Genomic DNA, 18,772 nt, shown 5'->3' on the forward strand with positions numbered 1-18,772 from the left:
TAGCTCCATGTCACATGCGTGTAACAGTTATAAAACTGACCTCAGTACTAAACAAGAATTAAATGAAATAATACATGCAAGCAACTTAGGGTAAGCCTGGGACGTAAGTACACAAATGATCCCCTTGCCTCCACCTTAAATAATTATCATCTTTGGCCTCTGTCCGCAAATGAGCCCCTCTCCAAAGGAAATGACCGTTCATCCTTTGGAGTAGCATTTAAGTATCTTCTATTCCATGGTATCACTTGTGATTTTCCTGAGCAGAGAGTACTTTTGTACCCACTGGACTCCTGTGGCTTACAGTTAATATCCTTTTTCTATACTTAAGAGAAATCATCGCTTTGTTGTGCTATTAGTGAACACCTACTCTAGTTTTTGGCTATGGGCTTAGTCTTTATAGTCTTCTGTATAAAACACTGTGGTGGAAGTTTTGGTGTCTTGTTATGTAAACATGTTTTTCTTTCGATCCCAGGTGTGGGATACGGGGCTGCTTCAGACTATCCACAGCAGCAGCAGAATATTTGCCTCGTGCAGGTGCTGGGAGGGGTGTGATCTTTGCCAGCTGTAGACAGTTTAATTCTGGGGACTCTGAGTGGGAATAAATGCCAGAGCCCAGACAGGAAAGGGGGCCTTCATCGAAGATGGCTTCTGCCGCTCCCCCTGCTGTTCCTGGTTGCTGCTGTTGCAGTTTGGCGAGAAGTTGGAGATATCCTGACTATGAATATTGGACTTGCCCCAAGGAACCCGACAACCCTAACCAGCAGGAAATAGGCAAAGAGAACTATGCTCCCTCTCCCCACCAAACTTCTTTCTCTCCTACCTAGTGTTGGAAAGGATTGGAGTGGAAAAGGGAGGAAAATGCAGTAAGAACCAAAATAAAATAAACCCAAAATAAGCAGATAAAAAAGACAACAAAATATAATATTCTGAATATATGTGGTACTTCAATGAGAAAAGATCTTTCAATATCCACTGCTGATATTTAGCAACCTTATTTTTTTTTCATTTGCCAGCTCTAAAGTCCCATCTAATACTGTCTGTTGTCTATTACTAAGAAACCATGAGCTGCAAAGAAGCCAGGAGAGAGTCACGCCACAGGACCTCCTCCTGTCCTCCTTTAACTGCAGTTAGCATGGTACTCTACCTCTGAATGGCTTTCCATTTCATTTCTGTACATGTCAAGATCTCCCATTTTCAAGGCCACTGCTGCCTTAGTCAACGCCACTAAAACAGGGGAAAATCCACAAGTATCCAGCTTCCTTAAATAACGCAAGGCAGTTGAAGGATCAATATTCTTCATAGAAGGGCTTGTGAGAACATGAGGCAATTGCTTCGGCTCGGCCACATGAAATATCTGAGCCACTCTTGCTGCTAATTCCTTTGATGAGTATGAACAGAGAACAAAAGGTTAGTCAGTAGGAAGCAATACAATCAGAAAAAAAAAAGGATATATGTATACAAAGGCAGCAAATAATGTTATTACTGAGAAACACAGTTATCATGAAAATATTTGGAAGACCAGAAATGATCTGACATGATCTGTCTGCAGACAATAAAAAAAATAAAAGTAGCCAGATGTGTGGTGCACACATGTGATCTCAGCACTCAGGAAGGCAGAGGCAGGTGGATTTCTGTGAGTTCAAGGCCAGCCTTGTCTATAAAGTGAGTCCAGGACAACCAAGGTTACGCAGAGAAACCCCTCCGGGAGGGAGGGGAAGAAAAGTAATAAAAAATATATACCAATTTGTGACCAACATTTCTAATTTCAATCACATAGGAGAAAATATTGTACTTAAAAGTCTATAATTTAGGGCTGGAGAGATGGATCAGTGGTTAAGAGAATGGTCTGCTCTTCCAGAGGTCCTAAGTTCAATTCCCAGCAACCACATGGTGGCTCACAACCATCTATACTGGGATCTGGTGCCCTCTTCTGGCATGGAGGTGTACATGCAGCTAGAGCACTCAAATAAAAAAATAAATCTTTAAAAAAGAATCCTACAATTTAAACTATAACTTAGTTCAAAATATACTCAACAATATAATTCAGGAGAAAATTTACTTCCCTCAGAATCTCCAAGCATATGGTCTTTCAACTTCCAACTGTGTTTAAAATACAAAAGGGACTAAAAATAATTTTTAATAATATTTTAAAAGGTTACTGGCCCTTAAATGAAGTTTGGATGCTTACAAAATAGGGCAAATGGAATTGAAGAAAAAAAAAAAAACATCCTGCACAGGAAGGCAGGGATCAGATTATGTCCTTCACTTCAGAAGAGATGTCACTGTCACCGGGCAGGTCCCTCAACACTCCCATGCTGAATACTGAGGAAATATGAGAAGGTGACCCCTAAATTATTTTCCAAGTTATAATTCTAAAATCATTAAAAAAGTAAGGGGCAGCCGGGCATGGCAGCACATATCTTTAATCCCAGCACTCAGAAAAGCAGAGGCAGGTGGATCTCTGAGCAAGTCCAGGACAACCAAGGGTACACGGAGAAACCCTGTCTTGAGAAAAACAAAAGAAATACAAACAAACAAAAAGTAAACAACATGCTAATTTTCAGGAAAAAAAAAAAGAAAATACTTAGAACTTGAATTCTAAATATTATTAACTAAAAAACTTATTAAAGTGAAAAGTTAAAAAGAGAAGCTGCAATTTTATAGGAAATATATTCACTTCACTTAATTCTTCATCCAGGTTTTCATAAAGTGAGTGATTAATATAAAATATTAATCCTCTCTCATATTTCTGTGAGTCATTCTCTCTTGTCCAGTCCACACGGGCCAAAACTTCAGCCAGAGACAAACCAGACATCTTATAATATGGCAAGGCGAGGTGGGATTGCTCAGTGTCAAGCCTAAAGAGAGAGAAATTTTAAGGGGCTTCAAATGTGCATTTCTACATCACCTACTTAACAAAAGATAATGGTTTCCAAAGACATAAGCCTTACAGTTTGGTTTTATAAGGTCATTCCAATTAGCATTTTTTTCTTGAGCATCATCAAGGTAAAAAAGCAGTCATTCGTTGAGTGAATTTTAATATTTAGTAAGCCTCTAAAATAATGGTGTTTATGGTTCAGCACAGTCTCTTTCAGTCACTTACAATCACTTACACGGGTGAAGTAAGCCTGTGAAACACTGCCTACCAAACATTTTCATAAACACAGTTCTCAGAGCTGGAGAGCTGGTCCTGCCCCTCACTGGATGAAGCACTTGGGAGAGCAGGTCCTGCACCTCACCTGGGCAGCACAGTGGAGCTGGCCCTGGTGCCAGGGACACAGGACAGCTGGCCCTGGCCTTTGCTGGCTGCAGCACTGGATGAGCTAGGCAGGGCAATGATGGAGAGCTTGCCCTGGTGGTGAGGGTACAGAACTTTGGTAGGCAGCTACCACCCAGATCCAGATACAGGGCTTTTAGTTGGCACACCAACATCTGCTCCATCTATGAACTACTGTAGTTCGTGAAGGGGCTGATCTAAAGCTGCAGTATCTTCTAACGCAGGGCAACAACAGGATATCTCAGAGAAGTCCCAGGGTGGATCCAGTACTGATAGTGTAGCAGATGTTCAAGATGGCCTCTGAGCAGACCAATGACTCATTGCAAGTGAAGATGTGCAGACAAAAGTACACTTTTAACACACCAGTTTCTACAACGAGATGGTTTTTTTTTTTGTTTGTTTTGTTTGTTGTTTTGTGTTCTTTTGTGGGGAAGGTTGCAAGGGCACAAGGCAGATGCAAAGAGACAGGGAGGTGAGTGGGATTGGAGTGCATGATGTAAAATTCACAAAGAATCAGTAAGAATTAAAAACAACATGGTTATCAGAAATAAAAACCTCTACTGACTTTGGTATACCTTTATGGCATCATGAAAACACTGACTACTAATATTAAGATCTCAGACTGCTTCAGTTACAACCCTCCCTCAAGCTAACAGATAACAAACAAGTACCAAATATATCCTCAGTTCTTTACCCCTCGTCATGTGCCCTCAAGTCATTAAAACAAAAATAAAATAGAGCAAAATAAACAAATTAAAAAAAAGCACCTCCAAATTGAAAAGTTAGGTAGTGTGTTTATTATTCCTGTAACAAACTATGACACTTTCAAGACACTGGATAGGTCATAGTCCTTTTCTATCTCTAAGCCTACCGCAGTACCTGGTACATAGCATGCATTCAACAACTGCCTGTGAAATATATGAGAAAAGTGAACCAACTCCCAGAGACCAAGAAAAACAAAAACAAAACAAAAAAGCCTGGTAAGCACATGGAAAATTCTGTAACAAAGCTTAAGAGACCTCACTCACCTGCTGTAGCAGTCTCCAAGGTGCCCACAGCTTTCCTTAAAAGCTTCTAAGAGCTCTGCTTTCTCTGCAGGCTCCAGCTGACTGCCGTCCATCAGGGCTGCTCTCACCAACAGGTGAGCCTCGCTGAGCAAGTGGATGCAGCTCTGGGTTTTCACAGTCTTATAGCTGTTACTATAGTCTACCTGAAACAAGAAGACAAACAGCTCGTGTCTCCAAAGAAGACGGCCAATTTCCCACCCCATCTCCACTCTTAAGAACTTCGCTAGATTTTGTTATTAAAATTAATATATGGTATGTTACACACTAAAAGTAAATATGTAAGTGGTTGCCCTGTGGAGTAACGGTTTATTTGGCTTTCAGGTCACAGTCCATCACTAACGGGCTGGAGGTAGCAACTGAAACAAAGACTAGAAAGGACCACTGCTTACACTTGCTCCTCCTCTTTTTTTAGATTTACATAATAAATTTTATATGCATGAAAGCTTGAATGTTTTGTGCGCATGTATGTCTGTGTACTCCGTGAAGGTTGGGAGGTCAGAAGAGGGCATCAGATCCCCTGGGACTGGAGTTATGGACAGTTAAAAGCCACAGTGCAGGTGCTGAGAATTAAACCTACAAGGGCAGCAAGTCCTCTTAACCACCGATCCATTTCTCCAGCCCTCAGTTTGCTTTCTGATACCATCCTGAACCACCATCCCCAGGGTTGGTACTGCCCCAGTAAGCTGGGCCCTCCCACATCAATCATGACTCCAGAAAATAGCCTACAGATTTGCCTGTAGGCCAACCTGATGGAGGCATTTTCTTCAATAAGGTTTCTTTCCCCAGATAACTCTAGTTTTTGTCAAGTTGGAAAAAAAAAAAATCTAACCTGGTCATTTAGTAGGGCCTTAGCAGGGAATTTTGTTTCTCCACAATCTATGGGCCAGTTTAATACACATATGATTACAAACGTTACTTTGTTAGGAGCTTAAAGCACTAAGAAATTCCAAATAATATAGTTACCAATAATTTACTCCCAATTCGATAAGGCTTTCGAACATACTTGAAATAATCAAGTTCTTCTTTAAAGGCCTGTGACAGCTTTTGCAAACTACGAAGTCTCCCCTGCTTAGCTTCACCTGGTTTAACTATATCTATTCCCACAGCTTACAGTGGGCCTACAAAAACCATCACTAGCTAATAACCTCATTAATCAGAATCATGAGACCTCAGGAGTCACATTTAGATAAGATCTAGGACTTTCCAGGACAAAGTTGATATAATTACTAAGTGTAAAAATATCAGAGACAAGTCAATCAATACTTAACCATACTACCAAAACTGACACCACTAGTGAGGTGGCAATGGTCATGATCTGCTTCCAAGATGTGACACACTAGAAAAATACATCGTCTATGCGGTTTTCTGGCTAAGAATGTATAACCAGAATCTTATCATGGAAAAAAAGTAAGAAAATTATGAACATTCACAAGCCAGACACGGTGGCGCACGCCTGTCATCCCAACGCTCTGGGAGGCAGAGGCAGGATCTCTGTGAGTTTGAGGCCAGCCTGGTCTACAAAGGGAGTCCAGGACATGCAAGGCTACGCCGAGAAACCCTACCTGAAAAGGCGATAGGAATATCTGGATCAAAGGAAGCTAAGCTCAGGCCACATAACCAAGCATATTACCTGACCCCAGACTGGCAGGAAAGCCATTCAGCCATGACCGAACCAACTGACGAAGCAGGGTGGGATATAAGCTGTGTGCGAGATAGTGGGTCAATTAAATCTAATGCAGCATATGGCCGTGGTTAGATAGGGCAGTACTTGACTGTTTACAGTCAAAAGCTGTGATGTGTGCATTCGCTTCTCAGTGGACCAAGGAAAATCAGGGTGCTGAGCAGGTATGGGAGGGCAAATTGGGAGGAGTACAGCCATGAGGTTTTCTTTGCGTTTTTCTCATTCTTACACTTCTCTAAGCCTGGCAGTATTTAAAGGAAAAGTACTTTAATTGCTAAAGATGAGTAGGGAGCTGTGAGTCTTAGAACAGGACAGGAGTGCCCACTCTAGGCCCCTCAGCAGGCTGCTGCTGCAGTAGCTATTGTATCTGGGGACAACTTGTTACACTCCAAAAGAAGAGTAAGATAGAAATAAATGATCTGAGATTTTTTTTTTTCCAACTCCATTTTCTGGTTCTCTTTGCTAGGTGCTTTAGTTTAGCTTCTGTTTCAATGATAAAACACTGACCAAAAACAACTTGGAGGAGGAAAGGGTTTATTTGACTTAGAGTGCCCACCGAGGAAAGCAATGTGTGCAAACAGGAACTAGAGCAGAAGCCACAGAGGAACACTACTTCTGGGCTTGCTCCTACGGCTTGCTCCATCTATTTTCTTTATATATATATATACACACACACAATGTTCTGCCTACATGTATGCCTACATGCCGGAAGAGGGCACCCAGATCTCACTCTAGATGGTTGTGAGGGAACTGAACTCAGGACTTTGGAAGAGCAGCCAGTGCCCTTAACCTCTGAGCCATCTCTCCAGCCTTCAATTTGCTTTCTTATATCATCTAGGACCACCTGAGAAGAAGGTGGTATTAACAGTGGGCTAGGCTCTCTTACCTCAATGATTAATTAAAACGATAATGCACAGACCTGCCTGCAGGGGAATCTGAAGGAGGAGTCAATTAAGGTTTCCTCTTCTCAGATTATTTCAGGTTTACGGCATGTTGACAGAAAGCGACCAGCACACTAGGATTCAAGTCAGTGGCTACTTGTGCTCAAATTAGTTCAGCAGTCCTCTCAGGAGGGTGGGTATGAGTAAGGGGCCTTCCCCTCAGGAATTACTACTTGCTTTCAAATGTCAGAAGAGCTGTAAAAACAAGGTGACTATCACGACGTAGTCTGAAAGCTGTCTGGATGCAGTGTCCTAAGTATATAATTAATTAAACGCATATTGTTTTCCTTGTTTGAGGTTTCCTTAGTGAAATGCAAGGGGCAGAGGTTAGGCAGTAACAAGAGCAATGTCTGCCCAGAACCAGCTTCTGGTGTTTAATTTCACTCTAAATTTCCATGAAGAAGAATCAGATGTCTGAAGAAGTACCATTTCTTTGTATAGCTGAACTGGTGCGGTGGTATTCACAATATACAGATTCCATCCAGCTTCAGCTACATGAGGGACTCTGCTCCTAACACTGGCACCTCTCCTAGAACTGAAAAGGATCAGAATTATAAGACATGTGGTTAATAAATTACAGTTTTCACCTGTAAATATTGGATACTATAAAATAATACAAATCTGACATCACTCCCACTTAATATTCCCTTGGTAATTAGTGTGTATTTCCATAGTTCACAGAACTTCACAGATGTATGGCATTTAGTATTCTGTCATAAACTGATAAGCCAATTTGCCTACAGTTCTCTAATATTAAGCTCCCCAAATAGGCATGCAGACCTATCACTTTTGAAAATCCTTATGTTCAGGCTTTCATGAGCCCAGCTTGTCATGAGCCACAAAATCCTAACAGAAACAACATTCACATCACTTAAAAATGTTGAAGACACATAAGCCTGTGAGTTGGCTTAAAGCATTATTTTATCCTTTACTGTGATGTTATTTTCTTTAGTATAAAATGGATTATTCTATAATCTAACAAATATATTAATAAACTCTTTCACAGTATAAAAATGACCATTGGATAAAAAGTGTAAGTGCTTTAAAGACCAAAGAAGAAAAGCAATAAAAAGCTTTGTGGTCAGGATTAACATTACAGGTTCTATCTTTCGCCATCATTCCATAGGGAAAGCATCTCTTTTAGATTCTTATCCATAGTACAGGTGATAGCTACTGAAACTACTGAAAGTTCCGTGATATATTATAAACAATATTATAGCAATCTTTACACCTTCTTTATTTTCTCTGGAAAAGCCATCTATCTGATAAGTCTGCGATTCAATTTAAAAAAATAAATCTAAAGACACACATAAAATATAACAGTTCCACTTCATCCCAAAAACTACAAGAAATGTGTACAGCTAGAAAAATGCTTACAGAAGCCTCTTGGGTGACTCTCTTCTCTCTGGAATGGCCTCAGGGTCTGCCTTGGTCAGAAGTATGATGTGGTTTTTAAAATGGCAGATGGCTTTCAAGCCTATGAAAAGCTGTATCCTTAGAGCACACACATCCATACTGACAGGTGGGCAAGCCTAATAAAGGATATATTACAAATTTAACCAAGGAATAAAGGTATGTGAACCTCATCGTCAAAAGCCAGGGCTGGGGATGGAGTTTAGTTGAAGCCTTGAGTTCAATTCCCAGCACAGCATACCAGGGATACTGGCTCACATCTGTACATCACACATTCAAGAGGTGGAGACAGGATGACCAGAAGTCCAAGGTCGGAGCCAGGTACAACGTGAGTTAGAGGCCAACCTGAGATACATGAGACCCTGTCTTTAAAAAAGAACCAACAAGGTTGGACGGTGGTGGCACAGGTCTTTAATTCCAGCATTTGGGAGGCAGAGACAGGCAGATCTCTGTGAGTTCAAGGCTAGCCTGTTCTATAGAGTGAGTTCCAGGACAGCCAAGGCTACATACATAAACTCTATCTCAAAGAGAAAAGAAAACAAAAACAAAACAAAAAACAAAACAAACCCAAACCCAGTATGTTCATTTGATAAAAGCCCTCTACCCAGTTCCTGTTTTTCAGAATATTAACACATGCATGTCGGTAACCATCTACTTTATAGACCTTTTCTGTACTGCTGACTATAAATACATAGACCCTGAAGACCTTGCTGGAAAAGAAGCCCTGGATGCTACAAAAGGCCACACTGTAGCATGTAGAGCTTTCTTTGCATATGAGCGTGTGAAAGAAATGCAAGTATGTTTGGCTGTCCCTAAGTGTTAACCCGTTTGTTCTAACAAAGCCTGGGATATCCAGCAGCCGAGGGCATGTGTCTCTATAGGGCACTACCACTCTCCAGATACCTGGTAAGAGTACTGTGGTAAGAGTACCCCGGCAGGGTAGCGGTGGTGCATGCCTTTAATCCCAGCACTCACTGGGAGGTAGAGGCAGGCAGATCTCTGAGTTCAAGGCCAGCCTGGTCTAAACAGCAGTTCCAGGATAGCCAGGGCTACACAGAGGCACCCTGTCTCAAAAAACAAAAACAAAAAAACCCAAACAAACAATGAAACAGTATCTCAGGCTCACTAGGCAGGACAAAACGGCTCTTTATGAACTAACCCTATCTGTTAATAATCATTATTAACAGTGATTATATAACAATGATTATTAACAGACAGCACCCCACCTACCCACCCCAAAAAGGGCAGTAAAGGTTGACGGTAGACATAAACTGTAAAAAACAGGAGAGTATAATCTGGAGACTGCTTGCAACACCCACACTTGTTACCAATATTCTTTCAATTAACTTAGACCTTAAAAGTGAAACAGCCAAGACAACGTTACAAGTTACAAATCATGACTACATTTCTGAGAAAAGAAGTCCAAGGTTAGAGAAACTCGCCAATCTTTGCTTTTACTTGTAATCAAAGTTCTTCTGATATTAAGGGTATTCTCAAAACAAAATGATATTATTAATCTAGTATATCCAGCGACTTTGAAGCATAGAGAATTGTCAAAGGCTTGGAAAATAAAGAATTGTATTCTGATGATAGTAAAAAGACAAAACACAACAAAAAAACCAAAAAGCATTTCCATGCATCACATTCAATTGCACGATTCTGACTATACTGTTTTAATAGTTCTGTTCAATTTGCTAGCAGTATGTCCTTTTAAAAGCAAGACAATAAAACCTGTGAAGACTGACAAAGGATGACTGAACCAAGCTGGAGGCCAGCCAGGGCTATACAGCAAATTCTAGGTCAGCCTGGGCTGCTGTATGAAAAAAAAAAAATTAAAAATAAAACAAAACATCACAGTTATGAACTTCCCTCTAGAGAGTGGTACTTAACCTTCAGTTCCTCGTGTTGTGTTGTCCCCAAACCATAAAATCATTTTCCTTGCTACTTCACAACTGTCATGTTGCTACTGTTATAAATCATAATGTACATGTTTTGGAGACAGAAATTGGCCAAAGTGGTTGAGACCCAGAGGTTGAGAAACTGACAAATGCTGCCCTAAAGGTACACTATATCTATTACTCAAAACACTTTAAAACACTTTGAAACGATCTTAAAATTTGCCAAACCACACATCAGAAACGCTTATAGTTTCTACCCCAGAACTTCTAATTTAGTGAATGTATTAATTAGCATTACTATTGCTATGATGAAACAAGACCAACAGCAAGATGGGGAGGAAAGGGTTTATTTGGCTTACACTTCTAAATCAGAGTCCAGCAAGGAAGGAAGTCAGGACAGGAAGTCTAACAGGGTGGAGCCTGGAGGCAGGAGCTGATGAAGGGCACGGGGGCATGCTGCTTACTGGCTTGCTCCTCATGGTTCCCTCAGCCTGCTTTCTTACAGAACCCAGAACCACCAGCCCAGGGATGGCACCACCCACAGTGGGCTGGACCCTCCCCCATCAATCAATGATTAAGATGATGCTCTTCTGTTTGCCTGACCTTATGAAGGCAGTTTTTCAATCGGTGCTCCCTCCTCTCAGAGGACTCTAGCCTGTGTCAAGTTGACATAAAATTAGCAAGCACAATGAACATGACCTTTTTGGCCTTGTAGTCTTTGCCAGGCTTAGGGCTAAGAACAAGTGTACAAGTATTCGTGTGCTCCCTTGGGCTCCCGGTTTTACTGTTAGAAGCCAGCTCTAACCTTCAGTGTAGTGTCCGTGAAGAGGTCCTCCCGAGCCACCGCTGCACTGCATCGCACCGTGAAGCACTGCAGGCTTTGGCTAAGGAAGAAGAGATCGGTCAGTAAGCATTGCTAAGTGGGACCGCACCTTTAATCCCAGCTCTTGGGAGGCAGAGGCAGGCAGATTTCTATAAATTTTGGGCAGCCTGGTCTATAGAGCGAGTTCCAGGACAGCAATGCTATGCAGAGAGACTCTGCCTTGAAGAATAAACAAACAAACAAACAAATAAATAAATAAAGAGATACATGGGTTTAATTTGGCTTATGGTTGCAGAGGACTGGAGTTCATGATGGCAGAGAGAAGGAACACCTGGGACTTCACATCTTAACCACAACCATGAGATAGAGAACACTGGGGATCACCCAAGTCTTTTGAAACTTCAGAGCATCACTGTCCATCCTCTGGGATGGGGGCCCAGAGAAAATAAAGGGAAAAGTGAGAAAGGCAGCTGAGTACCGGCCGTTCTTTTTCTGATTCCTATCAGCTTTGATACACAAGCTTCTTCTCTGCTGCACATTCCTCACCAGCATTCACTGACATCTCTAAAACCATGAGCCTAATCAATCCTTCCTCTTCAAGGTATTTCTGTTGGGCATTTTGTCACAGTGATGACATGAGAAGTAACACAGGGTACACATTTAGTAGGAACACTCACTAATTTCTCACTGTACTATCCATGTATGTAATCAGGTGAAAAAAAATGAAGTCTTTTTGCACGTGGGGACGAAAATGGGTATTTCTATTCCTCCCTTCTCTCTTCACGTCCTTAGTTTCTAAGAGACAATATATTCTTAAAGAGCTTTTTCTTGGGACTGGAAAGATGGCTTAGTGGTTAAAAACAGTTGCTACTCTTCTAGAGGACCTGAGTTTGGTTCCCAGCACCCACCCAGTGGCTCACAACCATCCATAATCTCAGTTCCATCTGACACACTCTTTAGGCAGTTGCCATGGCCATGTTCATTCATTCAGATGTTGCACATACATGCAAGCAAAACACTCAAAATTAAAAAAAAAAAACAAAAACAACTTTGTCTTTCTTTTTTTTTTTTTTTTTTTGCTTTTTAAATATAATCTTCATTAGAGTTGAGGTCTCCAGTGACTTTTCTTGACAACTTTGTGAATCACCTTTTGCTTTCAAATACCTGAGCTTTCTTCTCTATTCTGACCTACAGTCTCACTTAACATGCTCTCTTGATAGTCTATAATCACTTCAAACTCAAGGGTCTAAACCAGATTGCTCTTGTGCCCCACATTATACTAGCTAGCATTATTTCATAAAATCAGACTTAAGCCAGGCACAGTGGCACAAACTGGTAATTCCAGCATTCAGAAGCCAGAGGCAGGAAGACTGTTATAACTTTAGAGTCAGCCTGGGCTACCCAGGTACCAAGCCAATCAGGACTACATAGCAAACCCTATGCTAACAAACAACAAACATACCAATAAAATTAGGCTCAAAACCTCAGTGTTTTTTTCCTCCCTTTCTCAGTTATCCTCTCAGATACCAAAAAGCTCTGATGAAAGTGTTCCTAGCCATCCTTTTTTCTCTCCTTCCCACTTGCCTATATAGTCCCTTAATACCCTTTCATGAACCACTCCCACAGCCTTTTATAGATGATGAACTCACGCTCCATCATGGCTGCTATCAGTGTTCCAGAAGAAAAAGAAAAGTTCTTCCTCAGCTTGACTTTCAAAACCTGCCGCTAGCGCTCTAGCATAAGTCTCATCACGTGTTTATTTTTAGCTTCCTCATATTTAAAGACTATCACTACACACAATTTAAAGAGTGGGAAGATAAGCTATCAGGAAACAGTCCTGTCATTGCCCTCGAGGACCTGACAGAATGGAGCCTAAAGTCTCATGCAATAACCAATTTTATTTAGAGCATCAGACAATCTGTATTCTGAAAGTTAAGCAAGTGTCCTATTAGTTCAGGCTGTAAACATTTTAAATAATAATAGCAAGATACTGGGTAATCTGAAGTAACCCACCCCTACTTACTACACCAGAGGAGGGCATGAGAGCACAGACCAAGAGCAAACCTATGTTTAGAAGAAACTAAGTCATAAGACTTATCTTGTGTTCTCAGAGTTTTCTCATAAGCACCCAGAATTCTCTTCAGACAGCTCCATTCTTGGACTGTGTTCTGACACACTCCCACTGTTAGCATTTTTCTTATACTAAAACACAGTCGGAGAAGGGAGAAGCCGGGAAAAAGGGGATACCAGAATCTTAAAGTAGTCTCTGTGCTGCTTAAAATACACTCTTAGCACCCACTAAAAATTCTGTTACAACCACCAAATTAAAACAAAACAATCACAGTTCTATGCAACTAACTATTGGATATTTCTGAAAACCTAGATTACAGCCTTTATCAAATTTCCTCTACCAATAATGCCTCTTTTCTTTCCATCCATCAAAATTCTATCTTCTAGGCCTAGCTTCAGACTTCACTGACCTATCTGAACTATTCCCACATGACCTGGCTAGAAGTAATTTTCCTCTTCCCAGGACACTTTGTACATCATGAAATCTTAACGCACTTCCCCAAATCTGCTGGTATTTGTGTTTTTTTAAATGTGTATCTGGCCTTCTCTTACACTGCTACTTTAGGAAGTTCCTGGTCAGAGGGTTCAGGGGCAGTCACTCAAATAATCCACACTCAAAAAACAAGAAACAAAATTAAAATCAACACTACCACGAAGATAAAAATAAAATGACATCAAATTCCTGTTTAAGAAATCAGTTTATGAGCCAGGAATGGTGGCACATGCTCATAATCCCAGCACTTGGGGAGGCAGAGGCAGGCAGATCTCTATGAGTTCAAGGCCAGCCTGGACAGTCAAGGCTACATGAGAAACAAGGAAGGAAGGAAGGAAGGAAGGAAGGAAGGAAGGAAGGAAGGAAGGAAGGAAGGAAGGAAGGAAGGAAGAAGGAAGGAAGGAAGGAAAAAAGGAAGGAAGAAAGAAAGAAGGAAGGAAGGAAGGAAGGAAAGAAAGAAAGAAAGAAAGAAAGAAAGAAAGAAAGAAAGAAAGAAAGGAAGGAAGAAAGATAGATCTGTTTATATTCCAGCATGCCAGGCCAGGACCACCCTGAAAATAATGACTGCTTCTCCAGGTTTACTAATTGAGGAACAGAATTTGATCATTTCTGGCTGATCTGAATTCTAAACCATTATGAAATAACTTAGTTCACACTGAGAGAAGATGACAGCTATAAGAGAAGGCACAGAAAGTGAATCTAAAGAGATGTTTAGCCATCTCCCACTCTTCATAATTCTTGGAAAGGCTTCATTGGGAGCTTTAGAGTTTACAAGGCCACCCATATAATCTAACAGAACACTGCATGGCAAAGCCAGAGCCTGAATCTTCAACACTGGCAAGACAGCTATAACTCACTAATTTTCAAAGCTCCTTGACATAAAATTCTCAAGATTTCAGCACCAGCTTGAGAACTTAGAGAAAAGCAAGTAAGTCAAACACCAACGAGAGACACCGGGGCCAAACCTTGTGATGACATGCAGAAACTGTGGTGTGAGCACCGCTTGCTGAGACTTCTCAGGATACCAGTAGACTGACATTAACTCAACAGATTTCACAATCATGTACAGATAGCCCGCATGAGGTAACGAGAAGAAGCAGAAGAGGCTCAGCAGCTCTTTTTCCTGAGACACACTGTTCCCATCAGGATGAAAACCTGGAAAAATGCAAGAAAGACACACCATGAAGCCAGTAAATAAAGGAAGAGAATCAACATGCAGACTGTCTCAGAGAATACCCACAGGGTATGAAGGGGAAGTAGACAGTAAGAAATGTGAAGGGGAGGAGGTTATTAGGAAAGCACCATTTTCAGTAGGTGAAAAGTGAACTAAGCCAGACTCATCAATGTTATTAACACTGCAGTATTCGCCAGGAACCACAGGCTTTCCAAGAGCTGGCAAAACCACTTGCACAACAAATAACAATACTCTAATCAAGCTTCAATCTCCATCAACACAGTCAATAAAAACGTAATTGCTCTACAACTGGAACTTAAAGTTCTCCAGTATTTCCAAAAAGTAAAAAGAAATGGGATGTTTTTCAAACAATCACTGGGCAACTGCCCAGTAATCCAGCATATCTAAAACACTGCCATTTCAACAAACAATAAACAAAAAACTAGTATTTTGTATTTTAGTACTAAACACTCAAAATCCAGTGTGTGGCTTTTATCAGTCTCTATTAGTTATATTTCAAATGTTTAAAGACCACTTGTGGTAATAATGTACCGAAAGCTGAGACGGAACAACTAACTCGTACAGAAATATAGTGGGTACAACAGGAACCCAATAAATGATACTGTGAGGACTCAGCAAAATGCAGATTACAGAAAACTTTACACTAAGTGTACAATTTCTTGGTACATAATCACAAAGAGAAAGAGAGAGAGAACCCATACACAATATAGAAATCAACTGAGATTCATAAATGTAAACTTGTTTAAGTAACTCTTTCAAACAAATGAATTACAGGAAAAAAAATACTTGAGAGTATCAGAAAAATGTATACCCTGAAAAGATACCTGATGACACCATAAAATTTTTACATGAGAAAGTGTTCGGAATTCATTAAAAAACAATGACCAGGAATATAGCAAGATGCTGCCATGCAGAAGCTGTGCATGGGGACTGTGTGTTGGGAGGGAAGGGAGGGGGCTTTTACCATTTTCTCCATATCTAAATGAGCTTGAAGTTTTTTCATAACCAAAGGTCTTCCTCCTCCTTCTATGATACCCATTGATACTAAAAGTCCAATTCTAAAAGCCCAAAGCCAGCCCCATAGTTTTTCTTCTCTCCAGTACATATCTGAGCTCTAGCTAAACAGAACTAGTCACTACTCTCTAAGCAGATGATAACGTCACAGCTTACGTGTCTCGGTTCCTCTTAGGAAATACCTTGCCAAATCCTTCATCTTCTAAGACATCTACACACCCCACCTGGGACTCAGCTCAACTATTAACCACACATTTACGATCATTTGTCCATTCCGTAAATACTCCCAAGGCGCCTGCTGTATGCAGTGCTGCTGTTTGAGGCTCTAGAGGGATGGCGATCCACAAAACAAGGTGAATTCTTTCCCAGAGCCCTTCCATTCTAGTGATGGGGATTAAGATGGGGAACAAACTCTAGAGTGGAAAAAAACAGACGTGCTACGGAGAGAGCCTGGGGCCCAGCAGTTCAGAGCTCTTGATGTTCTGGCAGAGGGCCTGAGTTAGGCTCCCAGCAACCAAGCCGGCAGGCTCACAAACATCTGTAACATCTTCTTTGGTCTCTGCTAGTACCACACTCACATGCACAACTCCCCCCAACATAATTAAAAATAAGTGAGTCACACAGAGAGAACCAGGAAGTCCTCTGTGGTGGGGTAACATTTGAGCTGTGCAGTAAACGACGTGACTATGCCACTCATGCAGCACTTGAAGGACACATTCTAGGCCTGGATAGAAGAAAGAATAGGTTTTACAGAAAAGGAGAGTTGAGATGTCTGAGGAAGACAGAAGGGTACTGTGGACAGAGAACAGTAGGTCAGGCTGAGAAAAAATGAGCCCACCACATAGGCCATGGACTGTTTGGGGCTTTTAATTCCAACCGTTATAGGTAGTTCACTGAATGGAAGAGCTGACCCACTGCCTGGCTCCTAGCCCTGTGTCCACCCTTGTATCACATCCCCCTTTCCCTCACTCTACTCTCTCTGGTCTTAGCTCTTTCACTTCCTCCAATACAGATTTTCTGCTCAAGAAAAAAACTTGGTAGGTTCCTCTATTTGAAACACTCTCTCCCCCTCCCACTGCTGAAGCTACAGATCCATTCTCAGCAAGCAGCCTTCCTAGACCCCAGAGGAAGTCAGCAGGTCTTTTGTTACAGTCTGGTAACCTGGCACTCTTTCCCCATAGAGTACTATTTCAGTGTCTGATGAGCAACTGCTTCCACCATTAGATAATTAACTTCATAAGTGAAAGCATGTTGCCTACTTTTGCTCAGTACTCAGCACAATGGTCAACGATAGTGGCCACTCAATAAGTGTTTACTTAAAAAAGATAATGTTATAAAGACACTGGATTACAGCAATATTTAGCTCTTCCCAGAAACCATCTGAAGATGCTCAACAGGCCATGAGCAAGTGCAGAACCTATTGGATCTCAGTCTTGCTTCTCATGAGATTTCTGGTGAGCAATGAAAACATGCTGGTGCCGGAATTCAAGAGTCAAATTAAGTCAGAATTAGAATCATCAGCATTTTTTTTTTAAAGACAGGGTCTCAAGGAGCCCATGCTAATCTAGAACTCACTGTGTAGTCAGAGCATGACCTTGAACTTCTGATCCTCTTGTCTCTGCTTCCTAAGTGATAAGATTACATGTGCATACCATCACACCTTGTTTATTCAGTGTAGGAACCAAGCTTTATTCCGGAGAGGAAAATGCAATGGGCAGCAGGGCTGAAAACTAGTGTTCTGAACGGTTTCCACTAAACCGTGTTTTTCGGCCTTGCTTACAGAGCCATCCCAGGAGAGTGTGTCACATACTCAGCTGGAACCCAGACAGAGCTCTGTGCTCACACATTTCCCTTTCTGGGCCTACAGACTATTTAAAAAAAAAAAAAAAGAAAGAAAAAGGAAATGAGTTCTTCTGGTCACACCCTCTTAGTGGGTTCACTTCTCCTAGCCAATATGACTTCTCGTTCCTGGGGACGATTCAGAAGAACCCAATCTCGTGTCTACACGCTTGTCTTCCCTTCAGTCCGCGCCTCGTCAACTCTCTGCACCGCAGCTCAGCTGTACTCACCTGTTTGGTGAATGGGTAGCAGCTGAAGGGAATGCAACCTGATGTTATCAGACAAGACACAGAATGAGATATCTGGAGCAAAGCGCCTGTGGGGTTAAGAAGACAACGAGAAGAGATCTAAAATTCCTTGTACTTTAAGCAGGCATGAAAATATTAAATGCTGGTGGATAGAAAGGTGCTCTCCTACCTATAAAGCAGATGCTGAACACGAGAATATTTTACGTTCTCATCTGCTAATCCTGTAGACTCCAGTTTAACAGATATTCCAGACTGTTCAGACTTTTCACCAAGAAGTTCCATGGGTTTTAGGCAGATAACAAAATCCTCTGACTCAAGCTGTGAAGTTTCATTATTGAGGTCTTAAAAATTAAAATTTAAGAATTTAACAGCTGTGAGTGCTACCATCTGCCAGGATAAGCACTAGACATGGCATATAGTTATGTTTCTACTGCTGTGATAAAACATCAGGACCAAAAGCAACTCAGAAAGGGTCTATTTCATTTAGAGTTCTCAGATCACACTCCATCACTGGGGGAGTCAGGATAGAAACTCGGTGAGGGAGCTGACTCAGAGGCTATGGAGTGGCTGCTTACTGTGTGTCCCCATGCCTTACTCAGCCTGCTTTCTCAAACACCCAGGATACCTGCTCATGGGGAGCACTACCCTCTGTGGGCTGGGCCCTCTCACATCAATAATTAACTGAGAAAATGCCCCACTGGTTTGCAGACAGGTCAATCTTATAGAAGCATTATTTTAATTAAGGTTCATTCTTCTTAAAAAAAAAACAAACAAACTATAGCTTGTATCAAGTTCAAAAAATGGGGGAGGGGC

General features: G+C 41.3%; 1 protein-coding gene across 5 annotated transcripts in view; it reads right to left on the minus strand.

Annotated features, from left to right (window-relative positions):
• Positions 1-18,772, minus strand: part of Hps3 (HPS3 biogenesis of lysosomal organelles complex 2 subunit 1) — a 42,701-nt gene that overhangs the window by 15,806 nt on the left and 8,123 nt on the right. For 4 of the 5 annotated variants that reach the window (XR_002476438.2, XR_002476437.2, XM_021637860.2 and 1 more), the window contains exons 3-11: positions 18,129-18,300; positions 17,942-18,027; positions 14,629-14,818; positions 11,083-11,161; positions 8,344-8,498; positions 7,393-7,501; positions 4,306-4,487; positions 2,678-2,858; positions 1,145-1,378 (exon numbers count right to left, since the gene is read on the minus strand). Coding sequence is in view for 3 of the 5 variants with exons in the window: in XM_021637860.2 (XP_021493535.1) it covers positions 1,145-1,378; positions 2,678-2,858; positions 4,306-4,487; positions 7,393-7,501; positions 8,344-8,498; positions 11,083-11,161; positions 14,629-14,818; positions 17,942-18,027; positions 18,129-18,300 (1,388 nt within the window). In the remaining 2 variants the exon portion in view is untranslated. The remainder of the gene's footprint in view (positions 1-1,144; positions 1,379-2,677; positions 2,859-4,305; positions 4,488-7,392; positions 7,502-8,343; positions 8,499-11,082; positions 11,162-14,628; positions 14,819-17,941; positions 18,028-18,128; positions 18,301-18,772) is intronic. The other variant, XM_060378127.1, reaches the window with a different exon arrangement.

The sequence above is a fragment of the Meriones unguiculatus genome, chromosome 2 (assembly GCF_030254825.1).
Source record: "Meriones unguiculatus strain TT.TT164.6M chromosome 2, Bangor_MerUng_6.1, whole genome shotgun sequence".
Taxonomy (NCBI): Eukaryota; Metazoa; Chordata; class Mammalia; order Rodentia; family Muridae; genus Meriones; species Meriones unguiculatus.